This window comes from Phalacrocorax carbo, chromosome 4, assembly GCF_963921805.1.
Source record: "Phalacrocorax carbo chromosome 4, bPhaCar2.1, whole genome shotgun sequence".
Taxonomy (NCBI): domain Eukaryota; kingdom Metazoa; phylum Chordata; class Aves; order Suliformes; family Phalacrocoracidae; genus Phalacrocorax; species Phalacrocorax carbo.
The window spans coordinates 49499091-49518914 of record NC_087516.1 but is presented as its reverse complement, the minus strand read 5'-3'; the positions used below and the strand labels follow the sequence as shown (position 1 = coordinate 49518914).

The following is a 19824-nucleotide window of genomic DNA, read 5'->3' as shown; positions in this document are numbered from 1 at the left end:
CACACATCGGGGGCTGAAACACAGAAAATTGAAACAATGAATTATTAAACAATCTCAGAAACTTAAAAAGAGCTACAGTTTATTCCAGTGGGTGCACGAAGGTATAACAATCATCTTAGGTAACTAAATCCATACACATCACATCAGAAATGATTCCTGTATTTGCAAGAGAATAGATGTCACCGAGATCACTATAATCGTTTTAAAGCTGTAATCCACATTACTTTGAACCATTAACAGAATTATTACTAAAATAACTGTCTGTGTTATTTTAGCTAACAGGTACACCAAAAGTTATTCTGAGAGTTTGACTAGGAAATACAACGCTCACCCTGTGAGCAAAGGGGGAGAACGCTGTGATGAGTAACGTCACTCAGTAAGCCTGAAGCCAGAAAAAGCAAATGCTGCGTGCACCTGAGTTCGAGCACTCTGCAGCTGCAGGGGACGCAGCACATCCACCGCTCACTTTCTGGTTAGAATGCAACTGCACTCCTAAGTGGTGTTACAGGGAGTTTTATGGACTGGGATGCAGAAGGATAGGAATACCTAACTTCCACACTGTATGCAGCATGTCACCAAAAGCACCAGACACTCCAACAAACACCAGAGGATAAACGGAAGAACTTTTCCATGTGACAAAATTAAAAGTTATTGGGAGAATTCAGACCTCAGTTGACTGAGCTAAGCCATATAATGACCACGATAAAACCCCCAAAATCTCCACAAGTATCTTCAGCTGCACTGGTGTCTTAAGCAGGGGCAGAGGCCCCTAAACCACAACCCAAAATACAGGGACAGCTATCCTTAAGGGTATGGTGACCAAGTAGTTTTCTACTTGGCAGCAACAATGCATCTATCTCCCCAGCCATGGAAAATAGAAGAGGCAGGGAAGTCCCTTCCATGGCTAAAAACTCCACAGAAATAACAATATTGATAAAAAAGCGATGCAGAAACCTACTTACATGTTGAAACAGTGAGGTCTTTGTCAGTAACTAACAGGATGCAAAAGTTGTCAGGGATAGCACATCATCCACGTACTTCTGCTTCACGTATATTTCTGTGTTTAGGGGTTTTTTTACTTAATTTTTAGCTGGAGTTACGATGTATATAAATAGACTCTGCCCTTCAAAGCAGCAGAGACTGAAATTCTGTAAGGAAGTCATAACCGTAGGCTGTTGACTTCAGCAGATTTTTGGCGTTACTATGTGAGAAACATTTATTTTCAGTAATCTAGACGAGCCAGTGACCGAGCAGGAAATAAAAATTCAGTGCACCAGAACTGTTTGCATTTTCGCTGCGCACACACCTTGTTTGCAAGTCATCACCTGCAGCTCACGTTGAGCACGTAGGACTCCACTTTTGAGGGACCTGCGGCTTAAGTGATGCATTAGGTCCCGGATGCACCCCAGGCCACAAAGCTGAGCAATCGTGCTCTGTCCCTACTCAGGGTGTCAGCACTTAGGAGCTGGTGTAAGGCTCTCTATTACAAGAGTGACAACTGTATCCATCCTTTTAGACCTTCTGTATTAATTTCTGGTACGTAAAATCATTTAAGACGTTCTGTTTCCTAACAAACACACATCAGATTGTCCTGCATGTGGCAAGACTTAAACAAGGAAGAGAGCCTTTCCATTTTTGCTGGATGTTCCTCATCTGACAGCAGAGTTTGTTTAAATATCACTTATCCCGTCTATACAGATACGGACACTTGCTAAGATGGTGTTAATTAAAACCTGCGAGCCAACCGATTCTGAAACAGGTTACATATGGGTGACATTTATTTTAGACTATATTTGTCTAAATAGTCATCAAGGGTCAGCACAGCCCACAGTTGACTTTAAGATTAGTGGTGCATGAAAGATGACGTCCCTTTGTCTCAGCTCACAGGTCTAGTTATAATAAAACTTCAGCTAGCAAAGATTTGAGCTTTGACTCAACTGTGGCTACCCTCCACCGTAGTGTTAGTAATACCCAATAATAAGCAGCCTCTCGCCTTTTTGTTCACTCACACATATGGCACCAACAAAATTTCGTTGGCTGATTTCAGCAAAACTCCTCATTTGTTGGTTTCAATAGTCTCAGCAAGAAAACAGTAGTATTCATTTCAGACCGATTGTTTGTCTGGGTGTTTCCTCAGGAGGAAAGCAAACATTCTCTTGGTTATTCAGCTATTAAGTTACTGTCTTTGCATTGCTGAAAAAGTATTTGTAGAAAAGCCCTCCTGTCCACATCATCTTCTTGCTCTGGTTAGGTAGCAAAATCACTGCATTGCATCCAACAGCACTGGAGACAACTACAGATATTAATGCGGAGCGACAACTCAGGAGAGCGCATCTTCACAGGATGCTGGCTTTGATAAGGGAGCCTGTTTACAGAACTACTGACCCTAACAACTTATTCTTGCCCCCACAGCTCGGTCCGTCACCCCCTACTGCAGCCCGCGTAAGGAGCTGGGGACAGCATCACTTAGGAGAGCTGAGTGAAGAATGATCTTCAAAAAGGAGAGGAGATGGCGGAGTTAGCTCGATGGGTTTTTTTGTTTAACTCGGTTAATTCTCATGACAGTGACTGCAGGCTAGAAAGCTAAAATGCTTTAAGCCAGCTTCACTGGTGAAGTCGGCCTTTCATGAAGCTAAGCGTTTGACAATATTCTGGTTTCAAGAGGCAAGAACAAACACTCAAAATAAGCAAATGAAACACAAGTAGCTTACAATGGAGTTGGGAAGCATATATGAGAAAGTTTTACAGCTAAATAGCATATCTTTTCTGTGAAGAAATTGCTAAAACTGAAATACATGATCATACAGCATAACTAGATCACTGGTTGTACCTGAATTAGTTTTGCCACTAAATCATGCAAAGGCAACTGAGCTGTGAGTTACTGTTACCAATTCTGTATTAAATTTCCAGATATAAATTTCCAGATGCAGAAGTGGCAAAGTATCTTCTGTCTTCTCAAAATACAAAGCCTTGCTGCCTTCCCCCGCCTCTGAACTAAGGCTGCTTTGGGCAGCTTCTCTAGAGGCATGGCAACCATGCAGAGATCTTACTGAACTCTTCTCCTCCCCCAGTGGCCTTTCCACTTACTCAGAGGGCTGCCACAGGAAGTGCTTCTGTAAATACTAATCTCATGGCACGTGCACTAAGTTAACACTTGTTGCATAAATTGCTCCCAACCCTTACAACCAGCAAGGAACGGCTGTGTCAATTCCTGACTCGTGAAGATACGATAGTATGTAAAAGAAAAGAATGGTCTTGTACGCCTAGGTATTCAAAAACAGGATCTACACCAGAAAAAATGTCAAGAAACAGAGGCAGAGAACAGTCTCCAGGTAGTAAGGCCATGCTAAACACAACAACCAAATACTAGCACCAGAATATCTTTTAAGAACTTGCTTTGTAATGAGTTAGTAACTGAGGACCTACAGAGACTTTAGACCTCATGAAAATTTTCACATGGAAAACCCAGCATGGAGTGGATCTGGCAAAAGGAAAACAGGCTTCCTCCCCACTCCAAACAACAAACCAATTTCCAACTCCCTAAAATCAATCAAGGTCAGAAGCACAATTTCTAAATGAACTAAAATACATTCATTTCATAACTGCAGCAAACTGGGTTTGTCATCTCCCATATCCACCCTCATGTTCGAGCTGTGAGGACATCAAGAATTACTCTTCTGTGGACAGCATTTAGTTACGCACGTTGAAAAGCGCACACACTGAAACCTGAATCTTGGTTTCTCTTTAAGCTGATACAACATGATCTGATTTGCAGTAAAGGTTTTACTGTAAGGTATCTGCTTAATTAGGCTTTGGCTTTATCCATAGTGAGAAGTGCTTCTCTGGGTTTACTTTTGGGATTTTTCGCAGAGATTTTAGGCCTTAGCTTGTTTAAAATAAATTCAAAGATAGTATTTACAAAAGCCCCACCACTTAAGCATTAAACAATAATGCTTATACTTATAGAATAATGTGCATCCAGAGGAAATTTTTGTGTGTGCATGCCCTGACAGAATTAGTTCTCAAAAAGAAAAAAAAACAAGCACTATCAGCCCAGTTAAGATACAGAGATATTTTTAAACCTACTGGGATTTTGTTTAAAGGAGTTATCCATATTTCCAGGTATCTAAATACCTATCAAGAGATAAGCGTAGGTTAATCTGAAATTACAGTACCCACGTGACGGCAGTGTACCAAATCGTGCACGTCTAACATCAGTTTACATCACTACATTGGCAAAACTGAACGCCATAATTAGCATGGAAGTTTTTAAAAGGTGGCAGTTGATGCACTCCACAGCCCAGGATTAACCTGTATTTCTCACCTCTTTTGGGAGCAAGGAAATGAAGTCTCTTTGAAACTGGGGCTCTATCACTTGCATCATGTGTTTTACTTGTGTTGGTTCACAGCTATCAATCAGTTCATCTAAAGCGAGTAACTTCTCTGGTCCACTCCAGCTCTGCAAGAATAAAAAAGAAAAGAAACAGAAGCTTAGTTTAACACAGTAGTTTGGTTTATATGAGTAAGTGCCAATTCTTTGCCAATAAGGTGAACTAAGTTTCCTTGTCGATCTATATACAAGCATGGAAAGAGCATATTGAGAGCCAGCAAGATAAATGCTCATGTTAATTACGCAAAAAAGATAAGTTAATCAACACAAAATATTGAAAATTACCACATTGATTCATAAGCTAAGAAAGGATTTGTTACACACACACATACTGAGTAGCAATTAAATAGATAATAATATTTAATAATAATAATTAAATCAATTAAGCTTCTTCTGAAGTTCCATGAAATCTACACACGCATTACAGTCAATGAAGGGGCTGCAACAGAACGCGCTCCCTCTCCGTCTTTCTCCACTGTGCATTCAAGTGAGATGATAACTTTCAACCTTTACGTTACATCTGTTTCAACGTTAAACGAAACGAGAGGAAGGGAAGGAAAGAAACTTCTCCTAAAAGTACATTAACTTACTGCCTGCTTATTACTACGGTGTGTCCCTAAGTGACAATGCTGTAATTTCAGAATCATGGCTATAAACCAACGTATATTTTGTAAGTATCGATTTACGCTTGAATAAACAGGGAATTTTGATTGGTAATTTTCTTACTTCACGTTTTTACTAATGGGCACGATAAAATGTGAAGATTTTAATAAGGCACTCATCTGAGAGCATAGCAAATTAGCAACATCATTTGTTGGAAGAAATAACTGAATATACCGCACATCTGAAAAGCGTGTCTTAGTGTCATCTGTGCCCATCAAAGAGTTTTGATTTGTGATGTGAAAACAATTTAAAGAAAAAAAATTTCTACAGGAAAAAACAACAAGCCACCACTAACTGATTTAGCAACAGAATTAGAGCACGAATAAAGCCTTGGAGAGGAGAGAAAATGAGACATCACAGTTTTTGGGAGCGGATTCACATTCGTATTCTTGAATGTCTTCTAGAATGACATTTACAAGTAAATTAGCGCATACAAATGATAGCACAGTTACGGTAAGAGGCTAACCGAAATAAAAAACAAAAGGGCAAGATACCTTACAATTAAGATTTCTCTGTTAATCTGCCATGTATCTCACAACCTTTATTACTCATGCTCTAAATTTCTGTTCTCTGGATCCGATTCTGACAATTAACTCCAGTCTCCACAATACTACGATGTTTGTTACATCGTGAAGTTTCTGCAGGACAATGAGGCAAGTGAAGGGGGTGGAATTTTTGAAAGCGAACGCAAAGCAGATAAATGCCTGTACTTTCTACACCTACTAGATGCAGAAAGATCATTATGCTGCATCATTTCTCCCCAGTTAAAACGCCAAAATACTTAGAACGTCAAGAAAAGTATTGTTTACCCACACGATATCCCACCTGACCTTCAGGTGACCCCATTCCATCGGGGCAGCGCAAGCAGCTTCAAGCTGCCCTAATTACGGAGCGAGGACCTGCCGGGACAGCGGTGAGAAAGCAGGCAGTGAGTAGCAGCTTGTTCACCCCAGTCACCTGCTCTTGCTCTACAGCAAGACACTGGACAGCCGACCCTAACAGAGGAGGGCAAGGAAGTTCCTATGACCCGAGCCTTTCCACACACTGTTGGCAGCTGGTAAGATGGTCTAAGCTGGCAAGAAAATATTCCCCACCCAAGTGTGCATACGTGGGTTGTCACCATATGAGATGAGGGTTCCCGTGTCTCATATCCAATACCTCAGAATATTAAAAAAAAACCAAACAAGAATGTCTCGGCATGAATTGCAGCACCGCTGTTATGAACAGCTTTTATTATAAATTTCTTTCAACAGAAACATTTGCATCACAGAGCAGTTCTCCATAAATCACGCACTGAAGAACTGTTTATCTCACCAACTTTCTACTGCTGTTTGTTTCACTAACCCAGAGCTTAGCTGGTGTTAGGTATAAACGTCTGCAATCTTTCACCTGATCTGTCAGCCGTGTTTGAATTTAGGAGAATTAAAAAAAGGGAAGGTAATACCTGTACTACTTCTGTAAAATATAAATTTCCAAGGTCAGCCTAGCCTTAATTTATAAGCAGCTACATTTATTAAATTAGAACAACTCAACCCGAAGAGCATTGTTTTTTTGCTGTGACTAACATTGCTAGCAGTTGCGAACATGTTGTTGATTAATAGTTTCACTGTACACTATCTTAACTTAGACATTTCTGGTTTTAAAATATAATACAGATCTGAAAAGAAAAGGGAAAAGATTTAAGAATGGGAAAGAGATACTAATGAATAAAAGCAGTGCCCTCTTTCATCTGTCCATTCATCACTAGGGGATGGCTACAGGCAGCTTCCTACAGCTCTTTCTAAGCAATCAGCTGCTACAAAATGTTTTCTCTAGGACATTGTCCCCTTAGTCTTTCACTTAAGCAAACAAACCTCCAGCTACAGTCAGTAAAGGGTCTCTGAGGGAAATGTCTGGCATGGAAAATCGGGATGAAGCCTTGCCAGATGAACACAACTGTTTGCGTTAACGAAGGCAAGACTAGTAAATTACTGTTTCTGGGCCCCACAGCTTGATCTGTTTGCAAAAAAAAATCACATGCAGCACATTGAGCGGAGAGGGTAAGAAATAAGTTTGTGGCTTTCGTGAGAAACAACAGTGAACAAATGTTGCAGGAGAGAAAAAAAGTAAATGTATGCCAAACAGTCTGCAAAATTTCAAATGTTGTGGATGATCAGAGTCTTCTGAGACACATGGTGCAGCGTCCACGTACCTTGGATTTCTACCAGGTGACTCCCTTTCAGATTGAAGATCCTCATAAGGCATATACATCATCTTTAAAATGCATTTGTTTATTTCATTTTCCTTGTGTTCAAAACTTCAGTTTAATTTTAATGTAAATTTTTTTAATGTAAAGCTTTTATTATGGGCAGGCGTTCCACTAGAGAAGGATTCATTCACATACCCCTTGGAAAGCCAGCAGGGACTACTGATACTGCTCTTCGAATGATTTGAGATTCCTGAACAAACATCCCCCCCCTCCCCTCCCATTTCCTCAGGGAGGTGTTGCTTTGGCAGCCAAGGCCTTTTGGCTGGTTCATACCACTTCTTCATTCAGTAAAGCAGTTGCTGCAACCATGGCACTACCCACCTGAAAACTATCCCTTCTTTATCCCCTTCGCTATCGTGTTTAAATGTCCCTCCTTTCTTTTTCGGGCATGCAAAACAGCTTTGTAATCAATATAAACAACATCTCTGCTGCCTCTACAACTTCTACGACTTCCACCGCATCCCTCCTGTCTGACCTGCCACCTATCCTTTTATCTTCTTCTGTTTCTGCTCCTCTGCTCTTCCATGATCTGTGCTTTCCTATCGCACGGCTCTCACCTGCCAGCTCCAGTCTGAACAATTACAGTCAGTAGCAATTACATCCTTTTTCTATCGTAGGCATACTTAGGACACCTATTTTAAAGGGTTTGATTTCAGGGTGTTGTTCTCTGATACGGAGCTGTGTTATGGAGGTCTGTCATTACAGAGACCTGCAGGAAGGGCTCTTCTGGAGCCTGCTTCTTTCTGCCTGACTCTTGGATCAGTTACCGAGAACCCTGTCATCCTCCACCTCAAAGGCAGTCTGGATAAAAACACACATAAGCAAAATCCACTGAAAGAAACACCGCCTACTACTACAGCAAGCAGTTTGTCACAACAGGAGGGGTTTGGGAGCAGCTGGTGCTGAAGTCCCCACACCTCTAAGACCTAGTCTGGTCCCCTGGGCTGAACATGCACCCTTCGTGACGTGAACTTGTCTAGAGGAGCAGCGACTCATTCAGTCCCCACTATGGGTTGGACAACACAGAGTTTCTTCTGAAAGAAGTCCAGTTTGTATGTATCAAAGCCGCCCTGAGACCCAAACCAACGGGAAATAAGCAGGGACGATCAGGAGATCTGCTTGAAGTCTGCACTACTCTGAAACTAACTGGTAAAGGCGATACAGCCAAAAGGGGCCCGTAGTCGCGGCGCGGATCTCTCCCATTCTGTGCGCAGGGGTTGTACGGAACCACTGAACCCTTGACCGAGTCCCACCATACGACACAGAGCGGAAAACGCTGCCGTGCTGGTTAGGATACAATCTTTGCCGCCTGCTTCACAGAAGAGGTGGACTACTCAGTCGCGCATTTATGCATTCGTGAGCACCTTCGGAAGAATAAAAAAATGGAGAATGGCAGGTAATTTGAATTTAGGTGGCTTAGCCAACTATTTACGTAAAAGCAAGGAACAGTACTCTCGCCGGCCAGAAATGGCAAAAGCATTTCGGACACTACCTAAGCTGCCGAGAAAAAAATGCTTCCAATTTTGAGTAAAATAATAGCATTCACTAGTTACTCAAAGTGACTGCCTATACTTACTGTCTATGGGACAACTTTTCAATAGCAAAACCCCAAGAAAACGCAATTTTTTTATCACATTACTTAAATAAAACCCAACACACTAAGTATGTGAAGTAGGAAGAATGAAGAGAGAAAGAGAGAACCTAATAGTTGTTAAAACAGCACCATCTCTGACTGAACTTAGCATGCAGCTGGGGTTTTTTCCTTATGGCAAGCAATTTGGTGATTTAAAAAATATATCCTGCTTCAAATAAAATAAAATTTCTTGTAAAAGAAAAGATCTTGTAAAGATACACTTGGGCACTGAGTTTTAAAAATCTCATAGTGGATATTAAAAAGACCTGAAGCCAAGAGCCACTGCAAAACAGAAAAAATAAATAGGCCTTTAAGAAATTAAATGGTTTGAACCTATTAAAATGTTCTTCTGTTTTTCTTTCCAGGCTAACGTTTCACTGAAATCAATAGATATCTTCATTTCTGAAGGGAAGGTGCAACTATACTTCCAACTGTTTCTCTTTTCTGCCTTAGTTTCTTGTCACTTTCAAAATAAAAGGGACAGATCAACTATAAACCATAACAGCAGCAATAACATATCGAAAACAGATTTTAAAAAAAACACCTCAAAGGCCACCGTAAGCTCTCTTAATATTTGAAGAGTGGTCTTGATTTTTAAGGTGAACACGTAACATCGGAGAACGACTGAAGGCCAATGTACAGGTGAGAGACCTCAAAATAACTGAGTATCAGTTGTTACTGCCGGCTTCCCTGCCAAAGGACAGTTCTGCCTTGAAGCAGTACATATGCCCAGCGAACGTGCCCCTGGAAATCTAGCTTAAAATCAGTTGGAAATATATTTTCATAGAAAATAAGATCGCGCTATTAAGCAGGCTTAGCAGGCATACAGTACCTAAAGAAGAAAGCTCTCCCATTTCTGTTTCTGTGCAGGAAAAACTTTGTATTGCAAGAAAGATGCTACACATGCCATTTAATTCTGCCCTTTGGGCAGAACTAGTTCCCCTTACTTTAAGAATGTGTTTTTATTATTTGACTATTTCAAGACTTACCCCTTTCATAAAACTCACGTGGAAAATAAGGACACAGAAAATGAAGTGGCTTGGCATTAGCCAAAGAGGTGTTAACACTGAGATACAGTGTTATACGTGAGATACGTGACTTTGAAAGCTTTTGGTTCTAAAATAAGGGACTCCCTTTTGTGAATACAATAAAAACTCTACCGGTGACAGAAGTGATCAATAACTGCTACTCAATGATCCCCAGCTACGAGAGAGAGGCCTCTCTCTCAAGGGTACAGATCAGCATTTAGGAATTTAGTACTGCAACTAAGTATTTTGAAAAGTCAAAAGTATCTGATTATTTATTGAAGCACGATTTCTACATTGCTAACCCCAACTTTGGGACCCTAAAATAATAACAACTTAACTATAGGCAAAATTTCCAAGGGCTTACAGACTTCTTTTCCTTATCCAGACCAAACAGCTGATAGCACTGCTTTTACTGTCAAGCATGTTTGCATCACCCTCTCAAACATTTCAGCCTTTCATAATCTTTTTTTTTTAATATGTAACTATTGATAACTAGCAATCTTACGTGAGAAAATACACGTTGTACGCTGTAGATAAGAAAATAGCTTTTGTTAGGACAAAGGCTTTAACGTTACAAAATGTTAAAATACAATGTAATATTACATTATCATCTATACAAAGTACCATTCAGATATGATTCTTACAGGTTAAAAAGGCATATTTCTATGAAGAGTCTCAAAAAAGATACACCATAATAATTAAATGTGAATATTTTAAAGAAACTGAATGATGTGTACAAGAATATCTTAATTCCAAACTTCCGCTGTTTTAAGCATATTATAAATGGGTAAAAACAAAGAGGGAAGGAGTTCTACATTATTATTTTAATGTTCAGAACTGACAGTGATTGAGATCAATGGTATTATGTGGCAGCATGAATCAAGCCACTGCCTGCAAAATTGTATGCTCGCTACTCTATCTACAATATCGCTCCTTTACCTTCGCCTGTTACAGTAACTGAAACAATGCCTGCATCAGTTAGTTACTCCTTTTGAAAATGTTTTTAGAAGTAACAGTTTATTAATCAAGATAGGAAGACATAATATTTCAATTTTTCAAGGAAATGACTAGGGCTCATCCCTGCTTCTTAAAATTACAGAGCAAAACCACCGTACAGGTCACGGAAGAGGAGCAGAGGCCTGCCCCAAACTGTGTTTGTATTAACGTACACAAGACTGGCTTAGGTGCTACCAGACTGGTGTCCATGCACGTTTCAGTTTCGACCTGTGCAAGTGGTGCACAGCACTGTCCTTCACATCTTTTGTTTTGTCAGATTAAGGTTTAGGCATTGTTGAAGGCTGTTGGAAAGGTACAGAAAACTTCTTTCCTCCCTTCCCCGTTCAATTGTGTCCCCGTGTACTGGCTGACATTGTGTCCAGTATACAAAGGTCAGTAAAAATACAGACTGAGTTTCCTTTTGATCTATTTTTGCTAATTTTTTTCTCGGTATTCTTAGAAGACACCAGACTTAACGACAAATTTAGTGCTATACCTGCACTGAAGCAAATGATGCACTAACACTTATTGGTGTCCAAGTGACAACGTCTCAAGTTAGCTTGAGGCCATGGAGGCAGACATTACGTGTTGGTCAGACTTCGCAGAAAATGTGAAAGCATCAAACAGGAAGAGTTATTTTATTAAGAAACCAGAGAAAACAGTTAATTTTTGCCAACCTCCACAGTAACTAGCCGAAACAGGGAACAACAATCCCCAAGAGCTGATGCCCATTTGTTTTTGCAACAGTACATGAAATCAACGACAGAGACTTTCTGGGATCTATAAGGAGGCTCTACTGAAGCAACCTTTTACTTAAACCATGGAGGTAAGCTGCTTCAGGTGTGTATTTCTCTAAGCACTGGTTACCTGAAACATTTTCAGCCATTCCTGAAGGCCCGTCGGTGGCTGCACAGATGTAATGCGGCGACGCTGCTGACCCTGGCCATTGGCTGCCCTCAGGTCCCCAAAAGTAGTAGGTGTGGCAGAGCATGGCACCAGCCCTGTGGTACTATGATATAAATAAAAAGTGACAGTCACATGTAAAACATTAAGGCAAATGTAGAAGTCTACTGCAGAACAAAAACTCTAGTACAGAATTTACGACTATTGCTTAAACTCTTTAACTTCATGCAAAAGCAGTAACATGAAAAATTGCTCTGCTGGTCACTCAGGAGGTCAGTTCCCTCGCTGTCACAAAGCCACGTGTTTCTACCACTGCAGTACTAATCCTCCAGCTAGGGGGAAAATGGGGATCACCTTTCAAGGCTGAAAAATTACCACTCAGGTAATTGGCCAGCAGGTTGTCTATAAAGATGCAGGTTTATATATTTCTTTCCTTGCCAGAGAATTTCCTTTCCTTCTGGGCTGCATTTGCGCCTTCTGACTGGTGATGTAGGAAGCCAGAGCTCAGAGTCTCACCTGGATGTGAAATGTGCTACTGCTGCTTCATCACCAAGCAGAAAAAAAAAAAATCTATTTTTAGCTCTTAATATATTTTGTTGACAAAGAGCTACTAATATCCAGCAGTTCTAATGGCTTAGTGGTTCGCAACTGTGCTTTGAAATGCTCTATACAGTATTTTAAATGTTGTGGAGTGTTGATGGAGTGACACAGAAATTAAAGGGGGGGGGGGGGTGAAGAGGGAAAAGGAGCCAAAGGTGCTCCCTGAATTACAGTTTGATTTTTTCACTCTGACATGTTAAAAACCAGCTCATTCATATGGCACAGAGCTTTTAAAAGAGCTGGGATTATGCTGCTATTGTAGGAGTCTAAAGACATACAGCTGACTGGGTTTTCTGGTTGTTGTGTTTTTTTTAACATAAAGTACTTCGTTCACAGAATATCAAAGTTGTATTCCCTAGCAGGAAATTTGGAACTCCAGTAGCGTTTGCATAAGCATGAAAATTTTATATACAGTGTGGAACTCCAAAAACCCCTTTGCTTTTGTGTATGATAAATCCAGCTTTTTAGTAGGTATGAGCTTCAGGGGTTTACTGACTTTTCAGTGGCTACAGGAATAGCTTCAAATGATGCAAGGCAAGTTCCTTTTAATATTTATCGCATCATCATCTACAAATATTTCACTCTACTCTTCCTTGTTCTGAAGGACAATCATAGCATGTCCTAACACTTACCCAAACTGGTAAAGAAAAGTAAGGATTGGTTTGTACAGGCTTATTTTTAACTGTTAATTTTACTGGGTAATAACAGAAACGGAAGCTGATATAAAAATACTGTTTCACAGATGAAGGATCCCCTTAATGACATTTGTTTACTGGCTTTACCTGCTACATGCTAAGAAAGTTCATCAGGCCTGTCAATCTTAAGGAGTGCCTGATCCTAGGAAAACAGAAACAAGCAAGCACAAGAACTGCATCATTTGCCTAAATATTATTTATTAAAAAATATTATCAAGCACTTTAGAAGATAGTGGATCAGATGTTATTTAAGGATTCTTTTATGCCAATAATGACTCAAAATCCAAGCAATGTCTATTGAATGTATTTTCAAAATAAAATCTGGGTTTACAGCTTACTCATTCTCATCACCTGTACAGAGATCCAGCAGGAGGCCTATCATTTAAGGTGCAAAATAAGGCTCTTGAAATTGGCTTATACTGGATCTGAGCAATACGTAGCCTTCAGCTTGCCCCAGAACAGATACACTTTAACGTCTTCTGCTGTAAACTGGTTGTCAGTCAAAAACAGTTATTCAAAACAGGATCTAAAAGGCTCTTTCCTTTGACCTGAGATTAAACCACAAGATTTTTGTCTGTGCTTTATTTTTCCTGTATGTTTTCATGCCCCTGAAGCAGCCAGTCAGGTTTCTGTGGAAGCTGGACAAGTCCAGCGGTTCCTCTGAATCTGACAGAATCACCTGACAAGAAGCGTACTTGCTTTGCTGCTGAACTGTTTGCTCCCACGGGAGTGCAGAGAATGGCATGTCACCTGAAGAACTGGTGGCCAACAAGAGTGTTCTCGCATGAGGGTGGTTTAGAAACCTGGAGAAGCTACCAACTTGAGACGTGAGGGGGATGGGGAAGCTGCAACACGTGCTTCTCAGCAACAAGGCATCACCTCCTCTTTTTCTCTACTGCAGCATTTACACATCTGAAAAGCAACCCTGAAACCTGTTTCCCTCCACCATCATAACTTTTCAGTCATCAACTGATAAACATCTTAAAGGAAGAGAAATAAAATTTAAGTTACTGCTGAAAGATCCATCAGTGACTGAACGCTGCTATGGCTTATTCAGAAGAAATAACGTCCCCGGCCAGTTTGGGGAGGCAAGCGCAATGCTTGTGTGAGGGCTGATGCTTATTAAAGGGAAAAAATGTAAATGTTATAAATTCAAGCCAGGAGGGGAAGCAGCGTGATATCCAAGCACACTGTTATGGCAACTGTACAGCAAGAACTGCAGTTGTAAGGCGTGCATCCAGGGCTCTACTCCACCACCGCTCCTCACGTTTAGGAGTGTTTTACCCCACAAAGCATCTGACCGGAACAGCGGCAGTTTTACTCGTGCGATCTGGTACCATTTAGGAGTAGTAAGGAGGCAGGCTAGAACCGGTAATAATTTCACATTGTGGGTAACAAGTACGTGTGTGTGTGTTCCCGTTAAGATCAGATGGTCTGCTCTGCCTACATAAATTTCCATTCTCTCATTCCTGTTACCATAGCAAAGTGATACATTTGATCACAGTTCGTAATAGTCTTCGGGTTTATCATTACGTCCCTTTTTAAAAATCTGATCGATTTTATTCCCAGGAATGCTTCAGCCCTCAAAAAGTCTCTAAGTAAATGGGCATGCTATATTTAGAATGAAACACAAGCCTCAACAGAAGAAATGCAAGTCTGGCTACTTCATGAAAACTCAGTTTCAGTTCACGTAATTTAAATTAGCCAAGCGACATACAAATGCTGATACCGCCCATTCTTTGCTTTACAGTGCTTTAACATTAAGAGGAGCCATGAATCAGGCTTAGCAATTGGAAAGACGGGATACACGCAAGAATCAGGATCCAGTGATCCGTTAACTGGATTTAAAATTACCTTGTGTATTCTGAGACTTTGCAGGGTTTCTTTCCCAGAGAGAAAGAACGGACCTCGGAGCCATGGTCCAACTTTCTCTTCATCTGCAAGGTGAGGGAAAAGAGTAACAACATGGATTTAGTTACTTACTCATACTTCTGAAAAATTAATACATTTTTACCTTTTACTTGAATACTGAATTTCAACAGAGTTGACACTCACAAGATGATTTAAAGCAACACTTTAATTTCTAGCTTCAACAATATTTGAGACATGTTTTATACAGTGCAGATATATATACATTATTGCTGATTTAGGGTCCAAAATCTATTGGAATTACATTCTTTTGATTTCCAAGCGTCAAACGTGAAAAAGTGTGCAGAACTCTGTGTTGGTTTATTTCCTAAGCTGGTCCCTCTCTGCTCTCCTGGGAGGGGAGGGAAGGAGCTAAACCAAACCCCTTCATTCTTTGTGTTCAGGTTCATCGCTAAGTCTCTCACGGAAACGGTTAAGTTTTAGGTAGCCTGTCTGCACCATAAACCAAACGCTCATTTCAGGGCGTAAGAAAAAAATAACTCCAATATATTTTTTCTTTTGTCTACCCTTTTTTTTTAAAGTTGTACGTTGAAAGCATTTATAAAACTGCAGCAAGACCGACTGACAGATTAACTGACGTTTTTACAAGAAGGGCAAGGATGAAAAACACTAAACCTCGGTCTTGAATGTCACCCGTAATTAGATATGATCAAAACCAAATAATGAGCAGGGCAGCTGCTAAAAGGGGAAACCAGTCTGCAAAAATTACCAGAGAGATGGAAACCAGTGAAAGCCATATTTATCCAGTCAGACAAATAAAGATTACTTTCTGCATATTTGGGTAATCTTTAACCACGGGCTTTTGGACTCAATGAGACATACACATGCCAAACGCGTTTTCTGAGTTTTTTGTTGGTTTTCTGTTTTTCAGATGTGACACACCAGAACACTTTAGCCAGCAGAAAAACACTCACTGCTGCTTACAGCTGTGAGCTGCAAAATGCATAAACTACCTGTGTAACAATTCAGACTTTAGTTTGACCATCTGCTCCCTTTTTCCCAAAATTTCATATTTAAGATACAGTTTAAAAGTTGGCGTCTTTCTCACACCACTGATTTGATCTTTTTTACAATGCTGCGTTAAAACATAGTTCTTTAACCATTTATTCTATCCAGCCTGCCTGCCTAAAAACAAAACACCAAAACCCCCAGAGGATTCTCCAAAGCTTATGGTCCATATACTTTGTTGGGTTTGGTGGGTTTTGTTGTGGTGTTGTTTTTTTTTTTAAAAAAAACTTTTAAAATACCATTATTGCTTTCCCTAAAAGCAGTCATCGAAGATCTTGTGCTTTGCTTCATTAGAGATTACAAAGGGAGGATAACTAAGATTAACTATCCTCGTTTTCACAGCAACAGCTACAACGCAACCAGGAGAGCTTGCCAGTAGCCGTGTTTTCTCGCCCGTGCCTCACATGGGACACCCCACAGCATCTCACCACACGCGCATCCAGCCAGAGCCGCCGCGGGCGCCGCCGAACCACCGACCTCACCCTCGCCCCCTCCCCACGCCCCAGGAAGAGCAGCAGCCCCACGAAAACCAGTTGGAAGCATCACTGGAAAATAATGGACACCGTCTTGTACTGCTGCGCGAGACGAGCAAGCCATCAAAATTACTGCAAGCATAAATGAGACGTTTTAGCACGGATTTCAGTATTTGATGGTAGACTTTTCAGAAAGGATTTTTTTTCTGCTTGAGGAAAATTTTTATTTCCAGCTTGCCTTTCTGAGAGGTTATCACCATCGTGCTCCTCTCCTGCTTCTCTTAAGAGGGAGATGCAGTTTTCCAAAAGCAAAACCCTAAAAATAACAAGCACGAAGCCTGCAGTAGAACAAGCGGCTACAGTGATTTACTCTTTTGCGTTAGCAAAGAAAACAATATGCGGTTCTCTAGTCTGTTGCCTAATAATGATTTCACCCGTTTCTTTTGAAAGCGTGGTTTTTTTCGGGTATTTTGGGGAACTTTCTCACGGGGTCCACCGCACGGGTGGACTTTCAGCATCTCAGAAGGTGCTAAGTAAATACACGGGCAAAAACGTCGTTTGCTAGATGAAGAAGATAAAACTTTCTCTACAGCAGGGAGGTCTGGTGACACGATTTAGACATCAGTAAGGTATCCGCGTAACCGAAAAACAGAGGCTGCCCAGCAAACATCCCCCTAAATATTTAATCTGTCGCTAGGAAAACACAACTCCTTTAGACAACGTTTATTTATGGAAATAAGTGAGATTGCAGCGTATTTAAAAAAAAAAAAAAAAAAAAAAAAAGAAGGAGCAGGGGCTGCACCGCATCGCCGCCGCCGCCAAGCGCCGGCAGGTCTCCCCGGCAGCACACGGCAGCACACTGCAGCGGCAGCCCCGCGCCGCCCGCACGTTTCCGCCCGCGGAGCGGAAAAGCCGCGGAAGCCGCGCGGAAAAGCCGCGGAAGCCGCGCGCCCCCCCACCCCCCATTCCTCCCCGCCGTCCGCGGGCGCGCAGCCGGGGCGGGGCGGCCACTCACTTTGTAGAAGATCATCTTGAGGGTGCCGTAGAAACCCATGGTGTCGGCGCGCTTCCCCTTGCGCGGCTGCGGCGCCCCGCGGGCCCGGCGGCCGGGCAGGCGCTGGCAGTACAGCCCCTTCTCCGGCAGGTAGGTCACCGCCTCCCGCGCCGACATGCTCGGGCACGGCGGGCGGCGGCGGCGGCGGCGCGGCGCGGCTCGGCCCGGCTCGGCTCGGCCCTGCCCTGCCCTGCCCGCCTGCGCCGCGCAGAGCCCGGCTCCCCCTGCCCGCCCGCCGCCCGCCCCCCGCGCCCGCCCCGTCCCTCCCTCCCCGCCCGCCTCCGCAGCGGCGGCGCGGCACTGCGGGCTGCGCGGCCGGGGGGAGCCCGCGGCGGGAAGCCGCCCCCGCCCGCGGAAAGAGCCCGGAGGGGGGGGACGGGGGGGGACGACGGACACACAGCGCGGCCTGGGCTGGGGTCACTCCACCTCCTCACCCCTCCCGCTCTGCCCCCAGACCGCCCCGGCGGCCGGGGGCCTGCGCCCCCCGCCCCCCCCCCCCCCCCCCCGCTCTGTTCCCCCCACCGCCGCACGCTTCACGGTTTTCCAAGCGGGAGCAAAACAAGCTCATTTCCACTAATTATAATTATACCGCCGCCCTCGGCGAGCCCGGCTGGACTCGTACGTGATTGCGCTCCGTGGACGGACGCAAATCAGTCCTCTGAAAGTGCGGTTAATTTTAGAATAATTCGAAATACGCTACAGTTTTGCCAGGGGGAAGAAGATGCTGAAATACCCTCTATTGGCTAAACAATAGAATAAACGGGGTTTGAAGATTTAGGAGCTGGGAGACCCGAACCCAGCAATTATGTAATAGACGGTAAAATGTTAATTCCCAGGCCAGGAGCGGTGGAGCCGCGAAAGGCGGGAGCGGGTCCCGGGTCTCCCCGGGACGCGGGCAGCCTTCCCCGCGCACCTGGAGCAGCCTGCGCGCTCCCGCGCCGGTAACGGGCGGCCCTCCGGCAACACCAAGCCATCTTAGCTCGGGCTTCGCAAGCAAACCCTGTGAAGGATGCTCACCCACACTTCTGTGAAAGCGCAAGGAAAGCCCTAGGTAATTACTTGCTAAAGAAGGCTCGTTTCTTTTGGCCGTTTCCTACTCTCTGCACGGCAGCAAATCTGTTCAGTTCACCCTTACGGTTCGATTCAAGGGCACTGAAGTTCCCGACATATGGCTGGGCTCTCAGACAGATACCTGCAACCAGCACAGCAGCTAGGCAGCTTTTTTTTTTTTTTTTTACTTTCCACACAGACAACTCAAATACGAGACTCCAGCTTCTGCAGTTTTTTCTTGGTTTTCGTTTGGGTTTTTTTTCCCCTCCCGCAAAGTTTTCTGCCCAAGTTCAGAGCAGCGCAGAGCGTACCCAGGACGTGATCTGACGCTGCAGCGTTCCGCTGTAATTTTCCCCAGGTGCAGTGGGAACTGGAGACGCTCAGCAGCCCTCCAGACCGGTGCACTCAAACAGAAGCAAACACATAGTCAGCTCCTGTTGACCTGAGGGGAAACCGTCTTTATCACCCAAATCAGTAAAAAAAAAAAAAAAAAAAAAAAAAAAAAAAAAAAAAAAGAAAGTAGAAAAAAAGAACACACATCTAAAGGAGCGGAATTACTTTCTGTAAAACCCGTCAGCTTCCTCATTAGTACTTAAAAAAAAAAATCTCATACATGTTATTGCTTTGTAACAGCTGAGTGTGCCAGGCGTTAGCACACTCAGGTAAGGCAAAATCACTACCCTGACAGCACACGAGATCCCACTTCTGTACTGTTTTGCGTATCTCCCATCCAACACTGAGTCCTCGTAGTCTTTTTCATCTCCCAGTGGAAATGGTTCTGCCCATCAAATCTTGGCATTTATGCCATTATCCATTAAACTGCAGTGCTGTATATTTTATGAGAACAAAATGGTCTTGAGTTGACTTCATACCTCAGATACGAAGAGAGCTGTACATATCCCAGGAGACTATTACTGTCTTCCTTTGCTAGCACATCACATGCAAAGGGGAAGGGGGAAAAAAAAAAACCATAGGCTGCATATACACATTAAATAATCACAGGAAGCAATTAGTACCCAAATCATCAGAGTAAGAAAGAATTTGAACGCTCTCGCTGTGGGGATTTAGCAGTACTTCATATACATGCATGCATAATGCCCTGTAACGTTCACAGCTATCTCTGCCCTTCTCCAGCCCGTGAGTGCATTCGATGC

General features: G+C 42.8%; 1 protein-coding gene across 2 annotated transcripts in view; it reads right to left on the bottom strand.

Annotated features, from left to right (window-relative positions):
• Positions 1–19824, bottom strand: part of FBXW7 (F-box and WD repeat domain containing 7) — a 190657-nt gene that overhangs the window by 16186 nt on the left and 154647 nt on the right. Inside the window, exons 1-4 of one of the 2 annotated variants that reach the window (XM_064449877.1) lie at positions 17582–17851; positions 15011–15093; positions 11826–11967; positions 4325–4459 (exon numbers count right to left, since the gene is read on the bottom strand). In XM_064449877.1, coding sequence (XP_064305947.1) covers positions 4325–4459; positions 11826–11967; positions 15011–15093; positions 17582–17737 — 516 coding nt within the window. In that variant the 5' untranslated portion in view covers positions 17738–17851. Of the gene's footprint in view, positions 1–4324; positions 4460–11825; positions 11968–15010; positions 15094–17581; positions 17852–19824 lie in introns of those variants that run through there. The other variant, XM_064449876.1, reaches the window with a different exon arrangement.